Source organism: Anguilla anguilla, chromosome 1 (assembly GCF_013347855.1).
Source record: "Anguilla anguilla isolate fAngAng1 chromosome 1, fAngAng1.pri, whole genome shotgun sequence".
Classification (NCBI taxonomy): Eukaryota; Metazoa; Chordata; class Actinopteri; order Anguilliformes; family Anguillidae; genus Anguilla; species Anguilla anguilla.
In genome coordinates, this window is record NC_049201.1 from 16,680,602 (window position 1) to 16,693,146 (window position 12,545).

A 12,545-nucleotide genomic window follows, 5' to 3' on the forward strand; every position below is an offset into this window, starting at 1 on the left:
ACCAAAAATATACCATGCAGTGATTATGCTGAGGTGTTCCGGAGACTGAGCTAATCTAAGTTCCACTCTTGTGCTGACATAGAAAGGACTGTGGCCCTGTCGCTGTTAGAGAATTTGTGATTTGGTTGTTTTTGCAGGTGCAACAGAAAGAGTTGTCTCTTTCTGGAAAAATGGGTAAAACTGGCAAAAGGGCAGCAGGATAGCGATGGACTAAAATAAACTGATTTCAGTCTAGCATTTTTATTTTTATTTTTTCAAAAAAGCCTTTAGTTATTTGGAGAGATGGAATATGACTGTGCAGTTGGCAGATACACAGAGACACTGAGTGAACAACTTCGATCAAGCAGTTTCAGAAAAATCACAAAAAAAACTGTCTCCTAGTTTTATATATACACAAATATAAAGAAAGCCTTCTGGATATTGTCAGCTCCTGGAACAAAATAAGGAAAATATTCGAAACCGTACAGGTAATTAGCTCATCCACTCACAAATTGTATCTTAAAGCAAAACAAAACAGTTAGGCTAATCACTTCTGGAATCAAACTAGGGTAATTCAAATGAATTTTATAATGAAAGGACTCTGAGTCCATTCAGAATATTTAACTTTTGAACTTTTTTTATACCTAACAGGGCACTGGATGAATTCCATTTTTTTCTTGTTTCATAGACCCTCATAGACCCTTATTTAGCCACATAATTTTTTAGTTAACTTTTTTGATTATTTGCCGACCTGTGCAATCAAATACGAAATAAAATGCAATCAATTTTTTCAAAACCGATGATGATTCAGAGAATTATTTTTTTTCTTTGTAATTAAAAATTTATTTTTACATCAATGCAGCTGCAGTCAAATTGCATCTCTGAACCGGCCTTGCGATAACGACGCACAATTTCTGACTTCACACTACAGCACGCAGACAGTGAAGGAACGCTGCAGGCCCCCAGGCACTCTCTGCAGGCTGGCGCTAGTGTCAGCACCCTGGGCTCGAGCCTAGGCGAGCCTGAGGCTGAGAGGCCTAGTGTGGAGGACGATGAGGAAGAACTGGGCCAAAGGCAGGACTCGCCGGAGCGGCTGAGTCCTAGTGACAGTGAGGAGCCTAGGCCAGGGACGCCACCCTGTGTGGGTGGGGTGGAGCAGGAGGAGGAGGAGGGGGAGAGTGACAAGGACGATATTCTGATGGGGGACGACCAGGTAGCCGACTTTGCCAGCTCAATGCTGGCCGCCATCTCCTGCTGGCACTATAGGGCCAGGGCTTTGCTTTTCGCTCGGTTTACAACGGTGAGGCTCCTTGCCACCAACGGGCTTTCTATTTTGCCATTTCCCACCCCCCACCCCCCACTCCACTGCCTGGCCATTCATCATCATCATCATCATCATCATTTGCTTGAGATTTCACACCATGTCATGTCATAATCCACTAACAGAAGGAATGGAAACGCCCACCACTGACCAACATTCGCTAATCAAAGCATATCGATGTTGCATGGATCATCTCTTTCTCCGGTTCCCACATTAATCAGTGCATGGACATAACCTACCAAGAATTATTAATCAAGAGCCATTGTTGACTTGCGTAATCTTAATACAAAACAAGGGTGGCTACCCAATCCCTGGTATGATAGAAAAAGTTTGATCTGAATAGGTGTGAAATTGCATGGAATATAATGAAATGTAAACATGGATGGTGTACTTAGTGTCACATGAGCCTTAGAATGATGAGGCTTGTTTGAAGTTGACACTATGCTGACCATTTATGGTGAAATTGAGTTTGTATAAAGTAGTTACTGTAATTCGCTGAAGCAGGTTGGAACAGTCCTGTCCATTAAAGGGTTTGAACCTTCTTCAAAACTGTGTGTTGCTGTTTCACATAGTCTGAGGAAGAGGTGGTCACCCGGTACTTTTAAACCTCATCACTGGCTAGTACCTGTGCCAGTGTCTTTCCTGCATGCATGACTCAATACCCTCATCTCTAATTGTCATAATTTCCGCCTTGGAATGCTGTGTGGAAATAATCAAGAAATACGAATCAAAGATAATGTGCTATAAATTTGTGTTGAAATGCTGCAATGTATTTTATTATTTCTAATAAACCATTTAGGGTTTGAGCATATGAATTATTATATACAATGTGATATGTTTAAGTTTCCTACGGTGCCTTGTAAAACGGCATGTAGGCATTATGAGAAAACGAAGCTTTAATTGTTAAGTTGCTTTTATCACACTAAAATATGGTTAGATTAGCATATTTTGTGAACACTGACCAATACATTAGGGCGGGTTATTTGCAGCATGGTGTTTAAATAGAAGGTTCTTTAAAGTCACTATAAAACTGTAGAATTTGGGGGGAAGAAAATTGGGGGAAGCCTGTTCTACCTGGAGCCCTAATGAATTAGTTGGTGTGATACAAACTCAGTAGGCTTCAGTAAAGTGAATGATAACACAGGATAACAACCTCTCACTGATACATTTACTATAAGGTCTGGTCTTAAACCATTGGTTGCAAGTAAGTCAACCAATTCATTGACCTAGTGCATCTCCTCTCTCTTAACAATAGATCAATGGATCTTCATAATTAATACAATACATCAAAGGTGAATTTGGTCCTTGAAATCTGACGAATTTAGCCTCTGGCAACAAAAGTAGCTACAGGTTTCCTTTATGAGTTTTAACATTTCAAAGGCAGTTTGCACAGACCAGTTTTAATTAGCACAATATGAAATATTTATTTCAATTATTCAATGAAAATAGCCCTGTTCCTGAAACTACAAATGGCTGTTCCACTTTTAGCCTATTTTTAGCCTTTTCAGTTAACGTACCCAGTCTGCACTAGTTTTCAGAAAATGCAAAAGCATTGGAGGATGTACACAAGAACCATAACTGTCTCTGGCTTGACAGACTAACAGATTCAGTAACACATTAAATCTATATTCCTCAATGCTTTCTTTCATCCATGTGCCACGTTCTCCTGCTTCCTCTAAGGATGAAGATGGCTGTGACGTCACTGAAGAGCATGAGCTCAAGATGGAGAATGACCAATCGTCCGGTCAGGAAGAAACATGTGCGACGGGGGATGGTGATTCCCCCGCTGAACAGGTGAAGCCGTGTTTGGAGGACAGGGAGGTTAGGGAGATAATTCTATGCGGTTACTGGAACTGACAGCGTGGTTTCATGTGTGCAGCCAAGAGTGTAAGGCCATGGTTCATTCCCCTCCACACCCACACTAAATCCTCAGTAGTCCCAAGTGTTCAAAAAAAACTTGAAAACTGTGGGGTTTTTTCTCCCGTCTGTTCCTACTGCTGTCATTTCTTAGCAGCTACTCTGGTCCAGCACCACACGTGTCTTTCCAGAAAATTGTTGCCTGGCTTTTAGAATTTTGTAAATCTCCACAGAGTATAATTCCTAAAAAGGTTTAATTCCTGTTTCAGTTCTGTTTACATATATTTCCCAGTCAGTCCCTATAATAATGCACAGTGCAGGAGGCAGTCATCCTGCTGTTGTTACAAAGAAAATGGCTTCCTCCTGTGTGGTTGCCTGTCATCGTTTGCTTTGAAAAAGAAAAGAATTTGATAGCTTATGCATTTTCTGGGCTCTGCGTAATGCGCTCGTTCTAAAAAACAAGGATACATCTGAAGGCTAGTTTCTCATTCCCTTATCTCCTGCTCACAGCTCTGGCGAGTTCTTGCGGACTACTGGTCCTGTCAGAGAGCACGTCTCCCTCAGCTAGCTTTTTAAATGAGCTGTTTATGCATTTATTTGTTAGCATTTGAGTTCATATCAGAGTGTCAAAAAAAGAAATTGGCACTGTGGGTCCATGTTACTCCTTGTGTTAAGACAGTAATGGGAGCTCCATCTAGTCAGTCAATGATGTAATCCCATACCAGCAGGTCGTGCTTTTCTTTAATTTCTACCAACATAAAGCTGTGCTCATCATCACTCCCCCCTTCCTCTTTTAGTCCGCTGGAGAACAGCCGCCTTCCCAGTCAGGGGCCACGGAGGAGTGTGAGGAAGGCGCCTCTTCGGATATAGAACATGTTGCCATGGCCACCCTGTCCCCAGACTCATCTGCAGACCCAGAGATGGTAAAGCGTGAGGAGGAACAAGGAGAGGATGAGGAGGAGGATGAGGTGGAAAAGGAGGAGGAGGTGGATGAAGTGGAGAAGGAGGAGGAGGATGAGGAGGAGAAGGCAGAGACCCTGCCTATCCACCAGCAGGCGAATGTGAAGGCCCTGAGCAGTGGAGAATCCTCTGAGGAAGAGGAAGAAGAAGCAGCACCAGAGGCGGAACCCAGCAGCATCCTCCCTCAGTCTGTGCTGGACCAGGCTAGCATCATTGCCGAGCGATTCGTCAGCCTGTCGCGGCGCGGGAGCCTCATCGCTGACGACGTGCGATCCCTGAGCTGCCCATCGCCGCGGCTGGGCAGCAGAAGCAGCAGCGCCCTCAGCCTCAGCACGGACCCTCAGGACAAAACGCAGAGGCTCACCAGCACCACCTCCGAACCCCCGCTGAGCCTCCATGACCTGGCCACCCCTACAGCCGACGCGAATCCCTTCTCCCCGAGCTCAGACAACCTTGTTGAGGTGGACCGAGGATCTCTGAGGAGGCGCGACTCCACCCTCTCCAAGCAAGACCAGCTGCTCATCAACAAGGTCAAGAGCTACTACGAGCACGCCGAGCACCAGGATGCCAGCTTCAGCATCAAGCGCAGGGAGAGCTTGTCCTACATCCCCACCGGCCTGGTGAGGAACCTCAGCAGCCGCCTCAATGGCAACCCCAAGGCAGAGGCCGTGGCTACTGAGACTAGGCTAGCTCCCAATATCCGTCCTGCTTCTTGGGCAGTGTTTAACCTGCCAGGTTTGGATAAAGACCAGAAGACAAAGCCCTCTGAGCCGGATGCTGATATGTCCGTAGAGGGCCCAACCTCTAAGGCCAGGTCCCAGAGTGTTAAGGAAGAGGAGTTCCGGCCCTCATCTGAGATGATCAAGGTGTGGCAGGACATGGAAATGGAGGTCAACGGGACCCTGGCAGAACCTCTGGGTGCATCAAAAGCCAAGGAGGGTGGCCAGGGCAGGGAAGCCGGACCAAGCCTCTCCCAGAGGGACTCATCCAGCAACAACAAGCCAGAAGCTGAATACAGCGAGCCGTTGATGATCCTTGAAGAGTGCGACCTCAGCACGATTTCAGAGGAGTCCACAGTCCCTTCACCTGTTAACGCCTCACCAGACAGGGAGGTGGGTCCGGATCAGCCAGCCAGCCTGAACGAGACCCGCAGACCCCAGCGGGGGAGCAGGGTCTCCCGGGCACCCATCCCCAGGGTCATAAGCCTAAGGGGAAACATGGAGGAGGATCTGCTCCTGCAGGACGTGGAGAAGATGAAGAACAAGGTGTTCCAGTTGGCCCGGCAGTACAGCCAGCGCATCAAGAACAGCAGGCCAGTGGTGAGACCGAGGTGCTGGGACGTAGAGGGCCAGTTCAGCCTGAGGAACCTGCCCTCTGTCCAGGAGGAAAGGCTGGAGAAGGAGGACAGAGGTAGGGCTCCAGTATCCATTTAACTGATGACTTTGTATCTATGAATTTACCAAGAGTTAAGCCTGTGAGGTTTCAACGGCAATAACATACAGATTTTTTCATCCCCATAACGCTACAAAGACTTCCGGCTTCTAACCAGGACAAAAGGGTGTCACCTTTTGATTCAAAGTGGAAAGTAATTTCAGAGACTACAGTAGACATTCTCTTAGTGGGGTATAAAAAAGATATTTGTCTTCCATCTAGGGCCTTGTACAGACTAGCGGTTTTACTTTCGAAGCTTCTTGGAAATGTTTTAGTTCAGAGGTTTTCGCTACCTTGACCTGTTCGTACACATTACTGGAACGTGTTTGGTGATTTTCAAAACCTAGGGAGTGCACTATGCAGTATGTTTCCTTGACCTGTTTGTACACATAACTGGAATGCATTTAGTGGTTTTCCAAACCTATGATGCGCTTCACACTGTGCGTTTCCTTGAAAGCGGATTTGATCTTTTACTTTACTTGGTAACCATGTGACATTTACAGAAATAAAATAAACAACATGGATCAATTTGTCACTTTCCAAGTGTTAGCAACACATCTTCTTCTCTGTTAAACTGCGATCAGCAGCCATGATATAGATATAAAATATGATTATTATAATAAACTGTCCTAAAAATGTCCAGCTGCGAAGATGTTTGACATTTCTTCGGTACTCGACATTATTTATTAATCTATGATGTCAGGAAAATGATTCTACAGCTTTCGAAAACCGATCCTGTACACATTTACATCAAAAGCCAGTTAATGGTTTACAAAAATCCTACTTCCAAGGGGTTTTAAACTAAAATGTTTCTGAGTACCCCTGGTAGTGTAGATTTGACAGTTTTAAGGAGCCAAAAACAGTTTCCAAAACGGGTTTTAATGCTAGTGTGTACAAAGCCATAGTCTGTGAATTGGCTATATCTTGTGCAAGTTACAACATCCTATAGCATAGTTTGAGGATTTGTTTTTACCCTTTTCCTCACAAAACAAAAATATTTGTCATTGATCATTTTCCCTATTTGTCAAGACAGCCCAAGACAGAAGGCTGCAGCATTTGCTGTCACCATAAATTGTGTGCTCACCAAATGTTGCCGAGCCAAAAATAATTAATGGGCCTTAAGAGGAGAAAACCTGACATGTTTCCAGGAAGAGAGACCTTTTCATAAAAACACATTTCCATTTTGTCTGCTCTCACGTCAGATGCATTTCATATGATTAGTCTGAGTGGAGGTACTTTTGGATTTCCTTGAGGAGCCTTTGAATCACCATTAATAACAAACAGAAGCTGCACTCATGTCACCCTCCATTTTCTTTACTCTCATTAAGACATGCCAAAAGCATCTAAAGGGACTGGTCACTTCATGTTGTATTAAAGGCAAACGGCTTTATCTTTATTTTAAGTCTAGTTATTTTAATATGAATTTATATTTGCGCAGTTTTATTTTACATAATTTTGTCTCATACATTTTGCAATTTCAGTCATATGTTTTCTCTCTCTCCTTGTCTTAGGTCATCCCAACCTGACGCTGCCCGTGACCTCTTACGACCAGGTGATCCTGCAGGAGTTGAAGTCACCCAGTCCAGTCACCACCCCACGGTCTGCAGGGAGCCCCCATATCCTGTCCCCCAGAATTCTTCGCTCCAAGAGCCCGCTCAGTCCTGTGGAGGCCGAGAGCTTCAACTGGCCGGACGTGCGCCGGCTGCGGTCCAGATACGCCCGCCGCAGCCCCGAGCGGACCCCGCCTCGCCTCGCCCCGGTGAACCGCAGCACCTCCGTGCCTGAGAAGATGCTGGACGCTGCTGCACCGAGATCCATGTGGAGGCACTCCAGCTACTCTCCAGGCTACAGTGCCCCATTGGACACACTGACAGCCTCCGACACCCCCTCCGTGGTCCCGCTCTACAAGCCCCACCAGGACAAGGCCTCCGCAAGGGAGGACAGACCCATGCAAATGTACAGATCAAGCTCCCTGGATCAGAGGCTGGGCACGCTGGACGTGAATGAGCTGAACCACCTCCAGAGCAACGATGCCACCAGCGGTTACTACATATCTGGTCAGGCCCCTCTGCCCGACCAGCAAAAGGTCATCATCGTGGAGAAGCATGCCAAGGCTGAGCCATCAGAGGAAGAGAGAGAGGGAGATGGGGGGTTAGAGATAAAGGATGAGGAAGAGCCTGACAAGAACTACGTTCAAATCCACTCACCCACCTCCCGGGAGAAAATCTCTATCATGGCTGTCATTGACCGTTGCAGGGCCTACCAGGAGTCAGACGAATACAGACAGAGGGAGGACGGTGGGGGGAACGCAGACCAGGCCACTAAAAATGGGAAGGTAACAGACCAAGGCCAAGGTCCCATCCCCAATGAGTTGGACAGTTCCCAGCATTCCCCTGTGAATTATAGCAAAAAGACTGAGAATAGCCAGCACAGCTTGGTGAAAAACCTAAGAGAAAAGTTTCAGAACTTGAGTTCAAACCCACTTTAAATTTTTCTAGAACCTTTATTCAAGTTCAGACATATGAGCCTTGAAAATTGGCCTACTAATCTTTTGTTTTCCTTCCTGGTCTTCTTTTTGGGCTGAGACTTACCTTTTGTGTAAGTAAATGTAAAATACTGAAATGGAAAGAAAATGTGCTCAAGTTTTCAACCTTATGTGCAGGTTACTGTTACTGCTTCACTATAAAAGCATGTCAACCTCATACTGTGCCAGTATACACATGCAAACCATTTGTCAAATTTCTACCTGGTAACATTTTGCCTTCATCTTCAGTTCTCATGTCTGCATTTTCCATATTGACTTGATATTAATCTCACAAGTTAATCATGGCAAAATAATTATTTGACTCCATTTTGTTTTAACATATTTTCACATTTGATGTTTTATCTGCTGGTTTACCATGCAGTTCCCTGTGCAAATTTGAAAGGATATTGATATTGAAAGGATCAATCATATGAGTTGTAATAATATAAATTACTTGGTTTTAGTGCCAGATGAAATGTAATTTTGTAAATATCTGTACATTTGCCACTACTCATAACTCTGGATATTACTTCAGTTGTAAAGAATATTTATGCATTCATCTGGTTGTTCATGGTAGTGGGAGTCTTTCTTACATATTTAAGACACATACGTAAATATGGGGCAGTGAGTAAATGTTTCATTCCTCTCTGTCTGGTCAAGCTGTTTAAAGACAGCTTGACCAGACCTAAAATACTTTCTATTACTGCTGTCAGTTTCTGACAAAAAAAATTTTCTATAATTTTTTATTTTTATTTTCCTTGGTTCTAATTCCAATTAACTCAGAACAGGGTCAAGGATTTGAATTGTGTTTGTGGGGATTTCATAATTGTAAATAACATGGATACATGTCTGTGTAGTTTAAACAATACTCTTGTTGCATCTTTGACTAAACTGCATCTGACCACAAGCCAAGACCAAGGCGCACAGTTTAGTCTGTTGTAATGGAATGTTGTACCCAAGCCATTGAACCTACTGTTCTCTGTGGTCAATGTGAGCCTTTGCTCCTTGCACAGTGAAAGGCAGGCCCTACAAGAGGAAGTATTGATTCATGTTTAAACAATAAAAACACCAGTTCCTTTTCACATAACTTAGTTGAACGTAAAACACAAAATTTAGTTTTGTATTATATATGGAAGTTAAGAGTTGATTACATTATTCAAAATATTTATATTAACATCTCTTTATTTCAACCAGACAATAGAACAAAACTGTGGGTTCTGTTCCATCACTTTGCATCTCTGACATCCCATTGTGACCCTTAGAAACAGGTATCTTTGCTTATATGAATGTGAAAAGAATATTGACCTCAATTAAATGATTAATAGCTGGTGCGAAGGCTGAGTCCAGCAGTCCAACAGGAAGGCTCTCACTATTGGGAATTACCCATCATGACTTGACCTTTAGTCCCGTGGTGTTATTGTGCCAGTTTTATAATTATGTTATAGTTGGAGCTAATAATCTATGGAGCTCTCCTACCATGCACTGTGTATTACACTATTTTCCACTACTCAAGGCTGTAATTATTTCCATTATTTCTGGAACTAATTCCCTTAATTATTTTATATTTCTCTCCTTATTTATTAAGCTGGTGTACATTTGATATACAATAATCAACTGTCTTTATACTGTATAAATATCCACCTATATATATGTTATTTTATCCCATTTCAGAAACTTAACTGTACAGAAATGTTGTCATTTTTATGTTTCCTGGATGGGGCATACATTCCGGAATAAAACAACAAATGTCTAGAGATTGACTACTGTAATAGGTACTGTAAGTGGTTTTGTGTCCAATCAATGCCAAGCAGACATTCCAGCAACTGGTAGTGGGTATGCATTTTATGGAGACATTAACATTTGAATAAATGTTTTCTAGAATTTACGGAAACGACAACAACAAAAAAACTAGCTTATTTTAAATTTTTACATTACATAAAGCGAGCCATTTTGTTAAATTTTGACAATAGGTAATATTATTACTTCTCAGCTTTGTGGAAGACTCTGGTGTAAGACTAATATACTTTGGTACACTTGAGCTAGGTGCTATGTGTACATGGGTAAACAAGTAGGGCAAATACATGTATTAAATTAGTTCATTTTAACTGCATTTCTTTTTGTCTAATAAATACATAAACTGTCTGAGGTCTTTAGGTAGTCCATATGGTCTATTATAAGGTCCTAGCAACAAAAACAGCAACCTAAAATACCTCAGTCAGTCAGTCAGTACCGTAGGGCCTTTTTTTTTTTTTTTTTAGAAATGAATATAATTACAAAACCAGTTAGCCCAATATTAACGAGATTAGAACAGCTCTCCAAATGTGTAAAGAGGGTAAAATTAATGAACAGCAGGGGGGTCATGTGCTGTTCAGAGAAACATGTGAGAGCTGGGTTTTTTTAATCACAAAAGCGAGAGCATGGTTTCCTGTCAGTTCATTATGAGCCTCTTCTAAGCCATTATCTGCTTTGGTTTTAGCTGAGTAATGTAATAATACTTGCTGATTGCGTCTAAAAACAGTTAGATCCATTTAATCAAATCTCTCATGGATGTTCTGATTCAAGTCAACCTTGATCATTTATGGAGATACCACATCTGTATTGATTCAAAACTAACATCCTGCAGAAGTAAAACCGAAGATATTGTGTACGTATAACCCTAATTCCTTGGAGATCAATATGTTCTTGCCCGGCTCTACATTGGAGCAGTCATTATTTCCATCTCTTGGTTAAGCAAAAGACCATCAATACATATTACAGTACTGGGCTAGTTCAATCTAAAGGTCGCCCAATTTAGAGCCATGAGTTATTGCTTGTGCATACCTCATAGATAGTAGATGTTTATGATTTTTTTCTTTTTTCACCCAGGTATCCCATTTTAACTGCTCTCCATTTAATTAGAAATAGCAGACCAGATGGATTTTTTTAACAGATGGACCATCTTGACATGGTGCATCTATACTTCAACAACTAGACTGAGCTTGTTTGTTTCCATTTCAATTTTTCTATTGGGCAGGGGTACGAAACCCTGGTGTAGGAGAGCCATAAGGTTTTGTTCTCACTGTACAATTGGCAGATAATTCATACCCATGAATCCAGAGGAGTTTGGTGCGTTAACTGTGTAGCAAAGTGCTTTAATTCATAAATTAGGCACTGAGTAACATTGAATACTAGCAGACCCTGCAGCTGTCCAGGACCATAGTTCCAGACTCCTGGCCCGGGGAATGAACCGCTCCACTGGAATGACCAGGCTAAGGTCCTTACAAACACCCCATTTTCCATGTAGCGTCTGCATTTATTTAGCCAACTTTACAATACGGCAACCTATACAAAGCATTTTATGTCATTCTTATTTTTTATTAAAAAAACCCTATCCACTCAAAAACGCTTTTTTTAATGGAATCATGACTTTCACTATGCAGATAGATTTCTGTGCAGAACTTGTCACCACAGTGCCTTTTTCACATTCTTCCACCGAAAGCTTCTTCATACTTCCCTGAAATTTGAGTTGGAAACACACACATACAAGCAAAATTTGTGATGTCACAAATGTGTCAAATCTACCATGGACCACTGTGAAAATTACAGGAGAGCGATGCAGTGAACTGAAACTTTAGCTCACAGAAGCTGACTAGTTGGTGACATTGTTGTGACAGTTGGTGCGTTGAAGATTACAAACTGTGCAGTTTTAGGATGCAGTCCCGTGGTAGGAACTTTGTTACACCTGTTACCAAAGGAGCCTATTCTAAAACAAATGGGTGGAATATGTTTATTAAAAAATAATGTTGATATACCTGACAGCGTTGAGGGAATCCATGTTTGGAGCACACATTTTACACACTACACATTTTACAAAATTTGAATCCGGATGCTGTGCTGACTATATATCCTGGGACCACAACAGCCAAGCTTTGCCAATTTGCACATTCATAGATTCAGGAAATCTCAGTGAGGGTAAAGGTGTAGGCATGCTACTACACCATTTTCAGTAGTTTATTGAATATGTTTTAGTGGGAAAAAACATATTAAACAAATATTATTCAATATAGAACATTTTTAAATAGGTTTTAAAATAGAGGGGTACTTTAATAGAAGAAACAATGACTTGCAAAATAAGTCTTTTTGGTAAATTAAGTATACGGTAAAAGGGTCATTTAAAAATGTCAAGTTTTGTCATTACTCCACCTCGCCTGAAGTCACTCATTACCAGTACTGTGTTATTGAAACCTTTGCTGTGCACACACGCAGCTGTCCTTAAAGCAGTATTCAAAAACCCAGTGAACTCAGACAGACAAAGGACAGCTCAACCGTATAGTTCTTGCCTAGTGACCTGTGCTTGGGCTTGAGTTGTTAACAAAATCGGAACCTAAAGACAAAAAGGAATACCTGAATGGAGACCCAGCCCTGGAAAATGAGTTCTCAACAATCAAAACCTTTTGTTTTCATGTTTCGCAGCATTTTTTCTGCATCCTTGCA

The 12,545-nt window shown here is 42.3% G+C and overlaps 1 protein-coding gene across 7 annotated transcripts in view; it reads left to right on the forward strand.

Annotated features, from left to right (window-relative positions):
- Positions 1 to 9,841, forward strand: part of LOC118234899 (pleckstrin homology domain-containing family G member 3) — a 69,995-nt gene extending 60,154 nt beyond the window's left edge. For 5 of the 7 annotated variants that reach the window (XM_035431777.1, XM_035431768.1, XM_035431785.1 and 2 more), the window contains 4 exons: positions 911 to 1,279; positions 2,981 to 3,094; positions 3,955 to 5,527; positions 7,060 to 9,841. In XM_035431777.1, the coding sequence (XP_035287668.1) occupies positions 911 to 1,279; positions 2,981 to 3,094; positions 3,955 to 5,527; positions 7,060 to 8,036 (3,033 nt within the window). In that variant the 3' untranslated portion in view covers positions 8,037 to 9,841. The remainder of the gene's footprint in view (positions 1 to 910; positions 1,280 to 2,980; positions 3,095 to 3,954; positions 5,528 to 7,059) is intronic. The other 2 variants (XM_035431759.1, XM_035431804.1) reach the window with 2 other exon arrangements.
- Positions 9,842 to 12,545: the final 2,704 nt, after the last annotated feature.